The sequence below is a fragment of the Drosophila tropicalis genome, unplaced genomic scaffold (genome assembly GCF_018151085.1).
Source record: "Drosophila tropicalis isolate 14030-0801.00 unplaced genomic scaffold, ASM1815108v1 contig_845, whole genome shotgun sequence".
Taxonomy (NCBI): Eukaryota; Metazoa; Arthropoda; class Insecta; order Diptera; family Drosophilidae; genus Drosophila; species Drosophila tropicalis.
This window is the reverse complement of record NW_027173338.1, coordinates 7,885,423-7,904,911: the sequence shown is the minus strand read 5'-3', so window position 1 is coordinate 7,904,911 and position 19,489 is coordinate 7,885,423. Positions and strand designations below refer to the sequence as shown.

At 32.7% G+C, this 19,489-nt stretch overlaps 1 protein-coding gene across 1 annotated transcript in view; it reads left to right on the top strand.

Moving 5' to 3' along the window:
* Positions 1-16,316, top strand: part of Bsg (immunoglobulin domain-containing protein Bsg) — a 32,442-nt gene extending 16,126 nt beyond the window's left edge. The window contains exons 3-10 of the mRNA XM_068295823.1: positions 7,407-7,703; positions 7,809-8,151; positions 8,213-8,808; positions 11,259-11,379; positions 12,840-13,000; positions 13,078-13,185; positions 13,271-13,465; positions 14,182-16,316. Of these exons, the coding sequence (XP_068151924.1) occupies positions 7,407-7,703; positions 7,809-8,151; positions 8,213-8,808; positions 11,259-11,379; positions 12,840-13,000; positions 13,078-13,185; positions 13,271-13,465; positions 14,182-14,318 (1,958 nt within the window). The 3' untranslated portion in view covers positions 14,319-16,316. The remainder of the gene's footprint in view (positions 1-7,406; positions 7,704-7,808; positions 8,152-8,212; positions 8,809-11,258; positions 11,380-12,839; positions 13,001-13,077; positions 13,186-13,270; positions 13,466-14,181) is intronic.
* Positions 16,317-19,489: the final 3,173 nt, after the last annotated feature.

The following is a 19,489-nucleotide window of genomic DNA, read 5'->3' as shown; positions in this document are numbered from 1 at the left end:
TGTGGGGGAAGGCAAAAGCAATTGGAAATGGTAAATTTTCAATTCAAAAGTATTTTATTGATCAATTCAGACTTGGTAATCGGTTTTATGTATCTCCATACACACATCTATGTGTATTTGCTTCTTTTTTTCTATGGTTTGCTGTTCCGGTTTTTTTCGATTTAGTTGGTAAGTTAATTCCAGGGCCAACACTCGAAAGTCTTTAAGCAAAAAAAATTAAATTTAGCTTATGTTTATATCGTTTAATTAGGCACCAGCAACAACAACAGCAAGAAAAAAAAAAAACAACTGCAAGCAAATTAGAATATTTATGTACACACAAGCCAATTCAAAACTGAGGCAACAAGTTAGATAGGGATTGCGGCAGGGGCCAGTGGCAGGAGGTGTGGCAGGAGAGGAGAGGAGAACGCACACCAAATAAATATTACCCCCAAAATACATGAAATATAGTATTCTTCATCTGTTATTTCTACATACTTGAAAAACATTAAACAAGTGTTTTGTTAATGTTTGTTTGCTTAAAGTCGTTTTTAATGAGCATTCTGTCAGATATATGTATCTACATACGTACGAAGGGAAAAAAGAAAGAAAAACCCCAAAAACAAATGAAAATTCAAAGCATGCCAAATGAAATGAAGACGATTCAAGCATCTTTTAAATATTTCGCATTTGTTTTAAACTCCTTGAAATGTTCTTTCACTACTTATCATTAAAAAGTTTTCAACTAGCTTTTTGTGGGTGGACACAAAACTAATTGGAAATATCTAATACTTGCCTCCATTAGACCACCAACTTTTTTTTACTATCGACATGTGTTTCAGCCAGAAGACATGCTAATGAACTTTTTTTCTGGGAATGTAATACCTAAACAAAAGACTCAAAACTGTATGACTAAAGATTTGCTGATGCCGAATTCCTCACAAGCAAGTTTACCTGTTTAACAATACAGTTAAGACAAAATTTGGAAATCAGTGTAAAGTTAGAATCTTCAAAAATCATTCCTAGATCTAAGATATGTAGAAAGAATTTGTGATATTTTATCTGAGTTCATAAGATTAAGCAAATAATTTATAATAATCTGACATATTTTTTACACTTAAATCAGCATAAATATTAAAAGATTAGAAAAATGAAATATTAAAGTTTTTGCTAGGGTTTCGTTATCTGCACTACTATATACTCATACTTATTTATACATATGTATATATAGTGGTAGTTTACTATAGTAAAAAGTTTAGTTTAGTAGTTGCTGCGAATCCTTCTCTTCCTTTTCCTGCCTGTGTCCTCCCATATTGCCGTGTTTGTTGAGGTTAAACTGCAAAAAGTTTTTCTACACACATCGCTGTGGGAGCTCTCGGTCGATTGTATGGCGGCAATGGTGGTGGTCACAGAGTGGGAAGAGACCAGACCAACCTAGCGAACTGGGCACCACAGAATATCACACGGGATGCCCGCTGCGTGCTGTGACGACGTCGACGCCCCTCTCAGACGCCAAGTCATTCTCGTTTTCGCTTACTTTTGCTAATTTTAAAATAGACAAACAATTTTTTATTTCAATTTACAGCAATAGAGAATAACAAAATTTCTCACATACATATGTATATACATATGTACATACCAGACATATGATTCGTTTATCCCATCTCACTCTCACTCTATCTCTCTCTTTCGCTCATACATAGTGTGTGTCTGTGTATCTATCTCTGTCATTGCTATTTGATTGTCGTGTAACTTGGTTGCGTATTTAAATATTTATTTATAAATTATATTGTGATTATGATAAGCCGACGATGCCAGCCTGATAATATTAACTATAATGCTTCGTAGGCAGTTTTATAGCAATACACTTTCTAATTTGGAGCATGTTAGTTTGTTGTGAAATAGGACCAATAGGACTGTTCAATATATGTTTTTTTCGGTTGTTTTTCTAACAGAGACCAGGGCATGGTTACCAAAGGCAAACTCCAAATTGAAAATGACCTCCAGTTAGAGAGTTTATACTCTCTTTATATAAATATAAGGTTGATATCTACGGCTTCCACTTGAATTTCTAGTCCATTAACAAAATTTAAGCTTAATTGAAAATTCAGAAAAATTATGAAATCTCGAGATTTGCTTCTTTCATTTTTAGTTCTCAACCAATTAAGACAGTTTAATTTACTTAAATGTGTGAGATCAAGGAAGTTTTATTGGAAAAAACTTGGGACATGTTGATCTTGGCCAACAAAGTTTAAGTGTAAACGAAGTTATCTCCCCATTCAAGACACTATTGATAGCTAATAACTCTGTATAGACTTGTTTAATTTGTGTTCACAAAACTAAAGTATATTTGGAATTATCTTTTTGTTCAATATTATTGAAATCTAAAGAATTTATTAGAAAAGAAAAACGCCACTAAAACCAAATTGACTCCGCCGTGTTTAGCTCTTGTTGTTTTATTTACACTACCAAGTCACTAGATTTCGTTTCGTCTCTCCTCCTTCTACACCATTTCTTTTCTACTTATATATAAATTGCTTTGTTTTGCTGTTTGTCGTCATGTTGATTGTCGGGTTTTTTTTCTCATTCCTTCTTGTTGTTTTGCTTTTTGCCATTTAATTGACATTTTTCATGCAATTCACTTCGGTCGCGCGTTCACTGACCGATCGAACAGAAATACATACATATGTATGTATCTATATGCACATATATAAATACAAATATATGTATACTGACAAGCTACAAAACGATCGATACACTTGAATCAATCAGCCAGCCACTTCAAAGTGTTTAAAAAACAAACAAAAAATTGTTGCTGTAATTCAAGGGTATATTATTTGATAGAGAAGAGATAGAGAGGGAGAATGAGAGCGGGCAGACACTATTATTAAATTTATTAACAAGTTGAAAGAAGTATAGCTTTTTTTTGTTGCAATTTATTTAACATATTTCATTGACTATTGGCACAACTTTAAATAACAATTCACACTTAATAGATAAACATTTTTAAGTAGCGTTAATATTGTCACTATTTCAGGTGGAAAATCAAAGTTAATGTCTCTATTTTTGCAGGTTTTCAAAAAATTATTGTTTAAATATGCTTGAGATCTCTTAACTTGGATAATTATATGTTCCAAAGGTGTTTAAAAGGTCTCCTTTCGGTCTTTGCCAGAAATATCAAATCGTTGCCTACTTTAGGGGGGTTTATATTAAAGTTAAATTTCCTATCTTGATATTTAATTGTCAAAAAATTGCAAACGAGCCGACAGACAGGCCGAGTGGAAGGTGGTTAAATGCTCGAGTGTGTGCCGAACTTTTGCAAAATCACAAAACTTGTATAATCTGATTTTGAGAAACTTTTTCAACTATTTCTGATGATGTGCAGTGTACTATGTAGTAGTAGTAGTAGTGCTTTTATGAGGCGTCTAAAAGTCGTTGTCAGGGGGGCGAGACGAAACGAACAGCAGAGCCTCTCAAACTGTGCTTTCACGTGCGCAGCTCCTGCTAAAAATAATAATACAAGCACACACACATATACAGAGATACTCACACTCACTCACACACGGGCAATTGCCTATGTTTATATGATACAGGTACTACTATATTTTTGCCCCATGTTAATTAATTTTCCTTATATTCTTTATAGTTGCCGTTTTTTTTTTCTCCTCTATTTTGTTTCATTGGCTTTTGCTCATACATATCTCTTTAATCCCCTCTGTGTCTGCATGTTAGAGAGTATATTTTGCACACCTTTTTTTTTTGTTTTTTTCTTTTGCAAATTTTCTGTGTAAATATTTTAATTGCTTTTGGCTATAACGTTTTCACCACCAACACCAACAATGACATGGTCGATCTGGCTAGTTGTTGCTGCTGCTCCTAAGGTTGGGGTTGAGGTTGCCATGCCCCAAAAAACAAAAACAACAAATTGTTTTAATTCATCATAGAAACGACTGCAATATACCATTTGATGATACTTAATTTTTTGTATTAGATAATTTTTTCCTTTTATCTGAACTTGTGCAGCCACAGGGTACATGAAGAAGCCTATAAAACAATTCAAAATTTATTGAATTTTTATACATAAGCGCACATTAATTAATTGGGTCTAGAATTTGGCCCAAAAATCACCAAGTACATATATCATATAACGTATACGCACGGTATGCCAGCTAAGTTATTGAGATTCTTAGATAATATTAAAATGATTATTATAATTCTTTAAATTATGAGAAACTCGTATAATGTATACGCACGGTATGCCAGCTAAATCAGAAGGTTTTCGGATATGATTAGAAACTAAAACCGATTTATACTGAATAATTTATATTATCGCATTTTGAAAGGAATCAATAGACTAAACGATTTAAATCAAATGTATAAGAAAACACCATAATTTCGACTAAAGTTATGAAAAATTGTATTATTTTTTAACAATCTGACTCAATTTTCAAATAAGTGCGTTTTTTGGTCCACCCCAATATGTGTGTTTATGCAAAAATACTTATGTATATACATACATATGTACATATCTGTGTATTTATGTGTGTAGATGCAGACAAAATATCTTTAACAATATGTCACAAGTGTGAAATGAAGAGTAGTGGGATACGATACATATTGAAGAGGGGTGTGTGGGGTAATGGTCGGATTTAGCTGTCGTGTGGGCAGACAAGAAGGGCGAGTCAGAGACCGAGAGATAGAGAGAGAGGGAGACACATCTACAGCGGCAGCTATACATTTGATTAAATAAAGTTTTAGTTGTGTGCTCTTTTGGCTCTGGTCTCTCTCTCTCTCTCTCCGCTCTTGGCTCCTCATTATCTCTACACCTGTCTGACTTCTGCTCCACCTCCTCGACAATCGTTGTGTTCATTTGTTTTTGTTTCATTTGGCACAAGGAATGCGACAAAAACTACTAACTTAGATGAACAAGCAATAAACCATAAATTTCTTGTCAACCGACCAACAAAAACAACAGCAACAACAAAATGGTACAAGCAGCGGTTAAACGGTTAGGGCTTGCCAGGTGCTAAGGGAATATAGAAAAGGGACAACAAATATATGGAAACGTGCATGCAATAACCAGAGTTGTCAATGTATTTCAAAATGAGAAAATTACTTAAGTTTATTATTACTTAAATCAAATTGTTGTGTTAACATTCCCACCGAGAGAGAGGGTGTTTGTAAATTTGTGGCAACCGAGTAAATATTGTTTCTGAATTTCCTATTTCATTTATTACTAAATAAAAATGTGACCACAAAGGTTTTATTGTCGAAGAAGGAAATTCAGAAACAATATTAACTAAACAACAAGGAAAGAATAGTTTTTTGGATTCTCTAGATTAGCTTTCTGAAAGCTAAGGGTTTTAATACTTTTGCTTTATGGTTTTTCAAGAATATATACTTTTTTTGTTCATTTACTGAAACAAACACACACATAGAGGGACAAGTGTTTACATATTTTGTGACAGTGTTGTTTAAATTTATAATATTCTGGAGATGCAATATGCTAGCTGCTTGTCTCTACTGCTTGCCATTCGTCTCCTCCTCCTCAGTCTCTTCCAACTACTCGCTCCTTCCACTTCTTTGTGACAAAAGCATTTTGCGTTGAACATTTTCGGCTGATGGCCTTATTTGCGGCAAGGGGAGGCGACGACAACGGGCAGCAGCAGCAGCGACTTGTGCATGTAACATGTTTTGTAAAAAAAAAATGAATATTTGTTGTAGCTGTTGTGTGTGCAAAAAAAAATATATGTATAAATAGGAAGAAGAAGATCTACATAGATTTCTGTGCGCTTAACTTTATTTTTTTCGGTAAACTGTCAACAAGAAGATGAGAAAAAAAATGAGACAAACGAACGTGAGTTGACAATGCCCTCAGCCTTTTGTGATAAGGATAAAGAAGACATTGGACCGTCCATTAGCTCTCTGATAAGATTGTATGTGTACACACACACACACACGTATACACTTATATAGGAACATGTATTCATACACAATTACAACTGAAATTTATTGGCCATTTTGTTGTTTTGCTCACTTTATTTTTTTGTAATCATTTTTACTGATAAGAATATCTGTTGCCAATTGCTTCTTTCTCTCTCTCTCACGCTCTCGGGTTGGGCAATATTTTTACTGTAAACTGGGAACAATTAACTGGTCATACCTTAATGGAAAATTGGGCCTGCTTGGGGGTTACTAGTAAAGCAGTTCAAACTGGACCGGAATCTATATATGACATTGACGTCATTGCTTTCAGCCCAATGATCGTTATTCAATAACGTCATAAGTAGATATTGAAATGTGTTTTTTTGATTGCTTAAAATGAGATCTTGTGACTTGATTTATACAGTCATTGTGACACAATTACTGGCTTAAAGTTGTGTATATCGGTCTATATTACAATCAAACATAATGAAGTAGTTATTAAATTGTTTAACATAAAATTAAACAAAACCAAAATGGGCCAGAAAGGGAATTAAAGGTGCGAAACTTTCGATAGTAAGCCATATTTATTTATCGATAGTCAAAAATAGATTGTCCTTTCTAAACACAATATTTTTTCCAAGAAAATGGTTTTCAAATCAAATTGTTAACCTAATATATGTACATACAATACAAGTTGTCAGAGCTTTGCATTTGGAACTATCGATCACTACCGATAGTGTGTCATTACTATCGATAATGTTCGATAGTGCTCCAAGGACTTTATAAATTGGTAATTTTGTAACATCTCTACTCTTTATTACCTCTAACTCTACCCCTGCCCCACATATTTTGTCTTCCGTCTTAAAAATTGAATTCTATCTCTTTCCCTCTTGTGTAATGAAAGAAAAAAGATCATTATGTATAATTCATGCATTACAATTGTACATACATTATCAAAATATATATTTTGTTTTCCACCATGTTTTATGTACATAAACGTGAAAAGAAAAGAAAAACAAAACATTTTAAGTATAATTTTTCGGCTTTATTTTCGTTTCGGTTTTATGTTCTGTATATGTAAGTTAGTATTTTATTTTATGGATTATAACCCCACAGAGCAGCATAAGCATTTCGAATAAATAAATTCAATGAACACCATGCTATCTATCTACATACATATATGTTTTTGCAACTTGGCGCTGAAATCAAATAATCAAATTGTTTTTTGGAACACACAACAAAAGCAAATAAAATGAGAAAGAAAAACTAAAGTAAATCAAGCAAAATAAATGTTCCTATCAAAAATAAATATCGATTAGATGACCGCATTTTGGTTTCATTTATTAGTGTTTTGGTTTTTGTGTTTTTTTTTTGTTGGTTTTTGTGTTTCTTTTGGTTTTTCCCTTCATGATATTTTGTAAATGTTTGTTTATATGTTGTATCTGAATCTACTCTTTGACTGATCTTGATCTGTCTGTCTGACTGCTGCCACATTGGATTAGCCAATGATATTGTTGAAATCATCGACAACATTGGTAACAACAACAGCGGCGGTGGAAGAGGAGGAGGAGAAGGAGGCGGACTAGAAGGTGCAGATGAGTCCACAGAGCTCGAGGGAACGCCAGCCATATACTATGGCGATTCGAATGTAAATCTGGGTGAACCATTTTCGATAACCTGCATAATACCCATTACGGAGGATATATTTTGGCTAAAGAACGGTGAGCCGATAACGCGGCACAATTTGCGTCATGGTCGTGATGAACATGCCTATATTTTGGCCGAAAGTGCCATTGAGGGTGAGTATGAATGAGACGAAAGAAATGATGAACAGTATGATGATGATGATGATGATTCCTCCTACCTACCTCTACCTCTCAACCAAACAAACAAACAATTTGAAGGTGAAAAACACAAGATCGAGGCCCATTTAAGTGTGAGACATGCTCTAAAGGTGCACGAAGGAAGCTATCAATGTAATCGTCGTCATGGTAGCTCTCATATGCTATATGTACGCAGTGCAGGATCTGCTATGTCGGGTTCATCAGCTACGGAATCGGGTTATCAGACTATCGATGAAATAACATCGAATGCGGCGGCAACCGATGATATATTCACAAGAACATGGCTCGAACAACAGCAACAACAACAACAACAGCCAACTTCAACACATCATCAGCAGCAACAGCACAAACCTCACAAACATCATCTAGGCGGCGGTCTCTATGGTAACAGCAGCAGTTCCTCATCCCCCCTATGGCGGTGCCTATGCTCCAGGACCAACTGGCAAATATAATAATGATTTGACGACACAATCTTGGCATCATATGGGTGCCGATAATGCTGGTGGCATCCATCGTATCTATTCGGCTACCCCACCTGATATTCCACCGCCACGTTTCGGTTTGTTCGATCATACGGTATCGCAACCGGAGCCGCCAACCATTTTGTACAATCAAACGCTAATGCATCACAATCCTTTACAAACACTGGACACTACTACTGCCATAGATAGAAGTAATGCACCTGCGCCACCTGCCTTGCCACCATATTTGACCACTATGTCGAGCCGTCATCATGTCGGGGGTGGTGCAGTGGGCGGTGGACATCAACAGGGTAATCTACAGCATACATTGAATTCGTTTCAATTGCCTGCACCGCCGCCACATTCGGTGGGGGGGCATCAACGTCAGCATACGGCTCAAAATGAGAAATATCAAACTTATGCACCACAATTTGTACCGCAAGGGGTGGGTGGTGCAGCGGGAGTAACAACAACAACTACAACAACAACAACATCATCAGCAGCAGCAGCATCAGTCACACAATCGATGAGCACGCCGGCTGGGGGCTATATGGGTTCGATGAAGCAACAGCCCAAGACGCTCTTGCCTAATAAGAAGGGTGAGCTACACACATACACACACACTCACACACAACACGACACAACAACACTAACATAAAGGGACAACACACCTCACACACACACACACACACACACCCTACATTTTAACAGAAAAACACTTTGTGTTGTTGCTTTAAATGTTATCGAAATTTGTCATCGCTGCAAAATGTCCTAGCTCTCTTCTGCTCGCTCGCTCTATTTCTCTCTCTCTCGCTCTCTATTTTGCTCACTTCATCTGTCCGTCCCCACGTTCATACACATTTGATGTTGTTGTTGCTGGTATTATATATTTTGTTGTTCTTCTTTTCATTTGGTTTTATTAAAACGTTAATCGCTCGCCTAGTTCGCTCGTTCGTTCGTTCGTTTGACAAGTTCGCCCCCCTCGCTCTTCCCACCCGCACACACATACACACTTACACTCACAGACATACGGTCACACCTTTAAGTTGAGCTTTAGTTGTTTGCTTGAACTTTCTTGTTTGTTTTAGTCATCATCAATTTTGTTGTTATTTTTTTTTCTGAAGGGGGATTTTTGCTAAGCGATTTCGATTTTGTATTTTTCTTCGTTTTTATGCTTTTGATTTTTCTTTTCCTTAGCTTACTGCTATTCGAGGTTAAATGAGGCATATCCTTTTGCCTTAGCAAAATATTTCTAACCTCACTTTGAATAGTTGATAGTTTTTGTTAGTTATAGATTTTGTCTTATAAACATTAAAACTGAAATGAAAAATACCCTAGCTTAGTTTAGTGGGTTAAAGAAAGTTTAAGAATTAGTGTTGAACAGTTCTATAATAACAAAAAGAACTCTCTAATGCTAAATGCAAAAAGTTACAAACAGATTTTAAAAAGATCGATTCTAGATAATGCTTAGTAGCTAACCTTCCAGTGCAGTTGTAGATTTTTTAACTTGATATGTCATTTAATCGAACACAAAATGTTTAAAATCAAAAATCCATGTAAGCCATTAATAGATTAGTTGTTTATTTATACAACACACATACAGTCACACACATCCACACACACACACACACACACACATACAAAAACAACTGGAAATAAACAGATATGAACCGCGTTGATTGGCAGACATTTTTGTTGTTATTTTTCGATGACGCATTTTTAACACAATTGGCCATGTGTCCAACCTGTTCTAACCTCACTTCCACCGCCTCCTGCTCCTCCCCCTCCGCCGCCTTGTGGCCATCCTCGTGTTAACCTGTCAACCACTTCCATATCTACTTTTTTTTTTTTTTCGACTGATCAATCAATCAGCAGTATGTCAAATTTGCTTTGCTTTTGGCTTGGTTTCTATTTTGTTTTCACTAAGTTTTTTTTTTTATTTTTGGTTTTTTAATTTTCAATTCTCAAAAGTGATTCTTTTTTTTATTTTACAACGATAATTGCAATTCTCTTGACTTTGGCTATACATATTATATATATATACATATAAAAACATCTTGAACCATATTCTTTATGCTCTACTTTTTTAATTACAGCTAAAACTAAACAAAAAAAAAAAAAAAAAAACAGTTTTATCAATCATTAAATGAAATAAATCTTCTTATATAATACATAAATGTATATATTACTTTATATATATAAATGTAACAATTAAATATTTAATTATATAAATCAGCCGCGTAAAAATCAATCAAATTTTATTTGATTTCAGTCCAAGTTTAAAAACTATATACATACATCCTCTATATACATACATATATAATAATTTGTAGATCAAAAATCAACAAAAAATATATATCTAACCAGAATAGGTTGAACTAATTATATAATATTATTCGAAATTAATAAAAAAAATATTTTAATTTCTTGATTATTTGTGTTTTAGTTTAGTTTTTTCTCTTACTTTTTATTGTAATTATAGTTTTTAGTTAGTATGTGTGCTATAATCTCCATCTATATATGATTTAGTAGGTTTAAATCAAACATAAAAAATATATAACAAAAAAAAAAACATATTTAAATCAAAATTCTTTCAGTACATTCAATATTAAAAGCTCTCTCACCCAAAAAAAAAAAAAAAAAAGACACCACAACCACCTCCACCAAAAGTCGCCTGCCCCCCCTCTCTCCCACTCTTTCATACTCGGGGTTTCTCTCATACTTTTAAGCTCGTTTCTATTTTATAACCAATAAATATTATCTAATACCATATATTATACTATACTATAAATTTTTTTTTATATATCATCATTATTATTATTATTATTATTATTAGAGTTGAAACAATAAATTTTGATACAATATTTTTCTTTTGTTCTTTCTTTTTCTCATATTTCTGGTAATTTTTGTTTTCTTTTGTAAAACGTTTCTTGTATACAAAAATAGCTATGTAAACTAGTAAAATTATGTTTGCCATGTTTTGTGATTAATAAATCTCATCTCACTCTCTCTCTATCTCTCTCTCTTTCTCTATTTTTTGTGTCTTTAGATCCAGAATTGGTGCCAAATTATGACAATGCAGAGCATCAAATGAAATTTTATACTATCAAAAGTCCGCTTGTGCTCAGCTGCAATGTGAAAAATTTGGAATCATCGGGGCCACTTATATGGTAAGTTTGTTTTGCTGATACATTCCTTTTTATATATCTATGTATATACATAATATTTTTCGGGTCGAAGCAGGAAGATGATGTTGATGATGATTATCCTGATAGTAGGGGAGTAGGATGTGTCTCTCTCTGTGTGTGTGTGTGTGTGTGTATGTCCCACATAGTTAGTAGTTATAAGAGCAATCATTTTAATACGGCACAGCTAAGCACTTTTGCTTAATTATGTTGGCCTGACTGACTTGACTGACGTAACCTGGTCTGAGTGGGTGGTTGGTTGAATGGGGTTGGGGGGAACAGACCAAAACGTTAGTGTGGTTTTGTGCGAAACGGAACGACGGAATAGGGTGAACACAGAACTAGGAACTAGAAGAAGTAGTAGGTAGTAGAAGAAGCAGAAGGTGTTATACTATGAGAGAAGGGGTTTTTGCCAGCTAAAAACTGCCTTCCTCCCTCTGTGACTCCCCCCTCAACAGCAGTTAGTGTGTCTGTGTGTGTGTGTGTGCGTTTGTGTGTGTAATGGTAATGACACTTTGTTCATTCCGGTGCCACAGCCAGGGCCAAGCTAGCTCACTTTGCGTGTCACACTTCTGGAATTAGTCTTTGAATAATTGGCAAAAACACACACAACACTAGGTTTTCCCTCTCTGAATGTAAAGACGAAAAGCTTTTCGCCATTTTCTTCAAGGTTTTCCACCTCCAAGTCTGTAGTTTTTGGGCAACTAACTAACTAGCTTTGGATTATTAAACTGTAATGGCATTCCAAAAAGACAAAATAGTTACATGGGTTTGGTTAAAAGATGATATCAAATTAAATAGTTTTGATAGTTACGTATAATAGAACAAAAAATTGTGCAAAAAATAACGTAAATTCAAAGAAACAGAAAAAAGTCAAAATTTCTTCGCATCTAATTTTGATCTTCCCAGAAATATGAGGTTTGCTTCAAATCATTTTTAGTCACTACTTTTTACTGAAATATGAACTGAAATCTTAAAAATTTGCCAAAAATTAGCCAAGGCCAAGGGCTTGGGGCTACATATTAAAGTTAATATACTGAAATCTTGGCTTCAAATTTTCAATAAACCATTGATCAGTTTCATTCAAAATGTTATAAGCTTGGATTTTAAGCATTTTAAAATGAGGTACATTGATTTTTCTGGACCACTTGACAATCAGCAATTGATAAATTAGTTTCAAATCGTAACAAAAGTTCATTAAAGTATTAATTATCAAAAGACTATATAACAGATGGCAGCAGGTTATAGTTTGATTACCTATAGATTAGTTAGTTAAATTTGCAGTACCTTTTCTAGTGGTGCGGAAGGGGGCACAGCTTTGTTCGGGGCCGTTTATTTCAAAAAGAAGGGAAAAAGGGTCCTTTAATTCGACTCAGGCACCGATAAATAAAGTTGGTAACAAATTTACATTAAACTAATGTCTCTTCTTTGTTTTTTCCTTTTAGGAAAAAGAATGGTACTAATGTGATGGATGTTGCATCACTGCGTGGTCGCTTCAGATTAATTGAAGCCGAGCAAAAATTTATTATTGATAAGGCGGAACCGCAGGACGATGGTCAATACAGTTGTGAAATTAATAGTCTTTCCAAGGTGATCAACGTACTTGGTAAGTGAAAGTTGTTTTCTCTCACCGAACATGTACATATATATTAATAACTGTGTAATATTTCATTTAAAATTTAGCTCGCGTTGTTGTACGAGTGCCTTCAAATACAGCTGTTGTGGAGGGTGAGAAGATGTCGGTTACCTGCAGTGTTGTGGGCACAGATCCACAATTGATATGGACTTACCGTGAGTTGTAACAAAAAAACCAAAACATATATATATCAACTGAATCGAAAGAAGAAGAACATTATTCATCGAATATATTTTATAGGTAACTTGACGCTGAGAAACAGCACAGGTCGCTATATCCTGTCACCTAATGATAATGTTGAGAACGCGATATTGACGTTGGAGAATGTCACATTGGATGATAAGGGTGATTACAAATGCTATGGAAGCAATGCGGCCAATGAATATGGTGTGAACAGCACTGTTGCCAGCGATTTTACAACCGTGCGTGTGAAGGGTAAGTTTGCGACTTCATCTTCGACACTATGCAACTCAAGACTAAAGCCTTCTTTGATAAACGTTCTTAGCTAATTAAATTAAACTTGATCAACCAGTTCTTTGTTTAATATTAACTGGGTCCATTATGAAATTTCGAGCCTTTCACATTTACCACGCCACAAACCATCTCTTGATTTACACGATTGATTGTTTAGATTTTTGATGGAAAACATTTTCTACAACATGACAATAAAGCGAATAATTCAGAATCATATAAAACATTTAGAATCAAACATTTAAATAAACAGCTTTGAAATATTCTACTGTGTAAAATCAGTGAAATATTTAACAGCTCAAGAGTTTTCTTTAACCCTTGTGCAAGTCTTGTAACGTAATTCCTTTCCTTGCATAAAACTTTGCTTAACATGGTATTGATTAGGAACTTTAAAAACCGTTCTAATATACTAATATAGAGCTAGTATTCGATAAATTAACTGTCTTATTTAAAATTAATCATCGAATGCATTTTCGATATAGGATCTTGAACCTTTTTAATAAAATGGTAAAAATTTGGAATCTCTCTAACAAATAAAGGTATTAGGGGGAAAAAATATACTTTAGGAGGGAAGGGCAAGACGAACATCAAGCGAGATGGCTATAGTTGCTAAAAATGTTGCACAGTGTTTATTGTAAGAGTATCGTTGTATATTAATTCATAAACTTTCAATTTTATAGGCAAATTTGCTGCCTTGTGGCCTTTCCTGGGCATCTGCGCTGAGGTGCTGATTCTCTGCGTGATTATTCTCATATACGAGAAGCGACGCAATAAGAGTGAACTGGAGGAGAGTGATACTGATCCTCAAGAACAGTAAGTTTTGTCTTCAACAACAACAACAGCAACAACAACAACAAGAACAACACGACCAAGAACCAACTCTCCCCCCTCAAAAAACAAAAACTGAAAAATTATCAACACAACTCCAAAAACACAAAAAAGAATTAGAATGATTATCCAACAATAACAACAACAACAGCAACAATATGTAAAGCAGTCACGCCTAAACAACAACAACACCTAAAAAAACCAAAAAAACATAAAAATAAAAACAAAAACGCAGCAGAAGAAATAAAAAATTGCAAATTTTAGTTTTACACTGCAAATTAAAGACGTTTGAAACTGCATGAAGAATGCGGAAACAAACACAAACACACGTACTTACACACACAGACACACACTCACACAGACACGGACGAACAAACATAGACATCAGAGCCAACAACCATTAGTGAAATTCTTCTTAGTTAACAATTTAATTAAAACAAAAACAAAAAAAGAAACGGAAAACGCAAAAAATAAAAACGCAAACAAAAAAGGCACATATTAAATATTAAAACATTATTTTCTGTTATTAATTAATTATTAATTCCTTCATAAGGGCCAGTTTTGCTTAGCGCCAAAAAAAAAAAAAAAAAAAAAAAAACAATGACATCTGTTAAATATATTAATCAAATGTGATCAATTAAATTTCAATTTTTAATTTGAATTCATTTGCAGCAAATTGGCAAATTTTGTTTAATCATTTTATAATAATTCATTTTCTTTATTTTGTGCTATACGAAAATCCCTTCTTAAATCTGCTATATAGAAATTGACCGAAACACACACACACACACCTACACACACCAACACACTCACATACGCAAACACACAAAGAAAACCTTCTAAACACTTATATAGTTTTGTAGCTATTACATTATATAACTTACATATATAATTTTTGTAAACAAAAAAAAAAAAAAAAAAAAAAGAAAAGAAAAACCACAACAACAACAAACAAATTTATTGCCTTATATTTCTTATTTTTAATTTTTTTTAATTGCTGTGCTTATATTTGTTGCTTATACAAAATATATCTATATATATTTATGTAGCCATGAATATATATATTTATATTTTCGTTTTTGGTCCAAGTCTTCTCCAGTCCAATATATAATAACTATAATTAAAAACAAAAAAGAATAAAAATAAAAACAAAGAAACACAAAAATTAAAATTAAAAACAAAAAAAAAAAAAAAAAAATAAATGTTATGAAATTTGTTTTAAGTACTTATTGTTTAATTATTATGAATAATTTAAAGGCGCTAGCAACATGAAACAACAACAACACACACAAACACACAAAACGTTTATCGTTACTTATTATTGTATATTATAAATGACTAAACAAGCTTAAAACAACAAATTCTTTTGGCAATAAAAACAATAAAAACACAAAACACACACAGACACACCTACACACACACACACAAGTAGTAAACTTTAGCTTTTTCATACACTTTTTGCATTGATACAGATAATTTGCCTCTTTTTTGTACTTGAGTGAAACGAAGAAACATAAATAAATTTATTATACCTACACATATATATTAATTAGTAATACTATATCTATAAATCTATACACAAAGTATTTCTTTTCTTCTTTTTGCACACTTAAGTTTCATTTTTACAATTATTTTTTTCGTTAATATCTTTTGTTTTCCTTCTTCTTGTACCGCTTCTCGCTCTTGTTGCAACATGAATTTTAAGTTCCAGTCCCCCCCTATCCGCCTCACCCATTTTGCCTCCCATTTTGTGTAGAATTTCCAAAATTTTTTCATTTTTGTATCTTAATTTCTTTTTGTTTTATTATTGTATCTGTTAAACGAAACGAAAGAAAAAACAACAAATGAAAAGAACCAATCAAATTTTTGTGCTATTGTTTAAACAAATTTATGATTATGATTTTTGTGCGTTTTGAGATTGATTTCTAATGAAATAAAAACAACAAATTGTAAATTAAAAAACCACGAAAAAAAAAACAAAAACCAATTTTATTTGCATTTTTATTTCGCATTTTCTTTTTTGTATAGTTTTTATTGTAATTTGTGTATATAACGATGATGTGTATGATTTAGAATTTACACGCTGTTGCTTACAACAAAATATATTACTGCTGCCAAACCCTTAAGGACAACTTAGAACTTCGGTTAATCGAAGTTTCAGTACCCTTGCAGTTGCTCGATTAAATTGATCCTCTTAGAACAATTGGATACTTGCAGTTGGAGCAAATATATCGACCAAGTTATTAGTTAGATAATTTCCCTGCTAATCAGTCTTTTTAGTGTTTAAAAGCTCTTTTTAAACAAATGTGGATATGCAGTACTGGACAAAATAATAGAAACGGCTATTATCTCAATCTTTAACATTATATTATATAGATTTAATGCAACTTTTAGACATTGAATCTGTTAGACAAAAATGTTTGATATCTGAATTTTACTTATTAAATTACTCGTCAATCTACAACACAATAAAAACCCACCAATCTTAATAATAATCTTAATTTGATGTCAGAATGTTTAATAAGAACTAAATAATATGATTTTGAAGCTTGAGAGACACAGCGAATTCATTTGTAAGTTTATAAATCTTACTAACAAACATTTATTAGATTGTTCTTGTTATTGTTTTCAGATGAATTTACTAACTTGAAAGCGTTTAAAAAAACGATAAAAGGTCTGATAACTTTTTTCTTATTTAACCAATTAAACTCATTTTCATAAACAATAATTATAAATTTAAATAGGCATAAACTAAAGAAAACAGCATTAAGAAGCATTCTAGTTCAATCCTAAAACAAATCAGACTTAATGATCTATCTATCTAGCCATCTATTTGGGGGAAAACTACAAGAGAATCGATAACTATGACCAAACTTAACTACAAGAGACCCCTATGGTCAAATTTAAGTTGTTTTTCTCTGATACATCTAAGTGAAAAAAGTTACAACCTTTCTTTTGTTAGTAAATTACTTCTTAAAGAACGATACTAAAATGGAAAAACCAAATCAAATTTTGATGGCATGTAAAACAATATTAATCAAAATTCATTTTGAGGTTCCACGAAGTCCTAGTTAGCCTTTGACAAGATTGGTTGGTCCTATATCCCCACAAAAAACCCTTTATGATATTAAAATTCATTTTCCTGAAGAGTCCTTTAAAACCGAGATGCAAGGGTATAGGGCATAGGAGCTTAATTGTGATGTGCTTGTGCTTTTAAACGAAAAACAAAAATAAAATAATTGTTATATATAATTTGCTGCCTAGTTAATGCATAGATCCGATCATTGATTGGCTAGAAAATCGCTTGACTTTTGATTTGCTTTTCTCTTTGTCTCACTTTCTATACACAAATTGACCAAAACAAAAAAAAAAGTATATAAATTCTGATAATTAGTCATATGTAGCTAATTAATTATGAAAAGCTAATCAATTGTATTTCATTCTTTTCCTTTTATTCCATATATATAACTAAACAAATTAACAAACAAACAAACAATGTATGAGTAGTTGATATAATTCGCAAAAATGATAAAAGAAAACACGTATTTAAATAGGAAAACAAAAAACCAAAAAACGAAAAAAATAAGCCACAGCCTGCAACTACTTGATTGATTGATTGAATAATTGACTAACCCCAAAAACTAACTAACTCTAACTAACTCTAAAACCAACCAACTAGCTAATTAACCAGCGTTTCAGCCAAGCAACCCATCACAACCAACCAACAACAAAATAAAAAGCAACAAAAGTAGTCTAATGTTTGTACTTAAAGTCGACCTTTCCCCTATCCAAAAAATAAAATCAAAAACGTAATTTGAAATTTTGTTAAATTTGTTAAATGATTTTTGTTTTTGATTTGGATTGCCCTTACTTACTATCGATTTCTAAATTATCTCTCTCTATCCTATATCCTATCTATATCTATTTCTTTTTAATAACTTTGTAGTTTGTTTTTTAAGTTAAATTTATTAACTCCTCTATCTCTTTCTCTCTCACCTCTTCTCTTACTCTCTTTTAACTCATTTTGTCGTTTGTCTCTCTTGCAGGAAAAAAAAAGGAGAAATTATGATTAAAATTTCCTAAGCAAAGAATAAAGAACAAAAACAAAACAAAAAAAAAAAAACACAAAAACATTTAAATATAATACAGAAAAATTGAAAGATGAGCATAAATAAAAATAAAGAAACAAAAGAAAAGCATTAACATTATATACAATTAACATTAACTAGCAAAATGAACAAAAAACAAAAACAAATTGTGTCACAAAATACAGTTATGTAAATTCCCCCCTCCCCCTTCTCTATTTCACTCACTCACACACACACACACAAAACAGTCATTCTAACTCCCAGGATATCCTTATCGACAGTCCTTGCGAAATTTAAATTTCATTAGTAATTTTTTTTAGTGAAATTTTATTGTATTACTAAAAGAAACCAAAAATGGCAAGTGATAGCAGTTAAACGAACACAAAACAAAAAACAAAGTTTAGTAATTTAAAACAATTCAACAAATCAGCTAACGATTGCAGTCTTTTCCCCATCCTAATCATCATGATCCTGGTGAAAGGACTTCACAAAGGTCTGAGCCAACTTTGGCCACGCCAAAGTTTCTATGCACTTGCAAACAAAATTTTAAATAAAAAATTTGTTAAATGATCTGACTTATCGATAGGCTGATTTTTCGACGATCCGACTTATCGATTATTAATAGAAATTATTGATTTGTTTCTTTTTCGTCTAATAAAAAACTAAATACATTTTCCTTTTGCAAGGGTATAAAGACACCAGAAACCTCACACACACCCACACACACACATACAATAGTCCCCTTCCCCTTTCAAACACAAAAAAAAAAAACATATTGTACATAACCTAAATAGTTTATGGTTTAAACAAAAACAAAAAAATCAATTCCTCTTTGAAAATTTTTCCAAAATGATTTATGACTTTAACTTTTATAATTTTTAAATTTCATTCATTAGATAGTTTTTAATGGGCAGAAAACAAACTAAATGAAAACTGTTGAAACTTAAAAGAAAAACAAAACAAAAAACACACAATGTTATAAAAAAAAACTTGTTTATTAATATTAGTTAATACAAACAAAAAAAAGTAACAAGAAAAAAAGCAAGAATTACAATGGATGAGCAGGATGGAT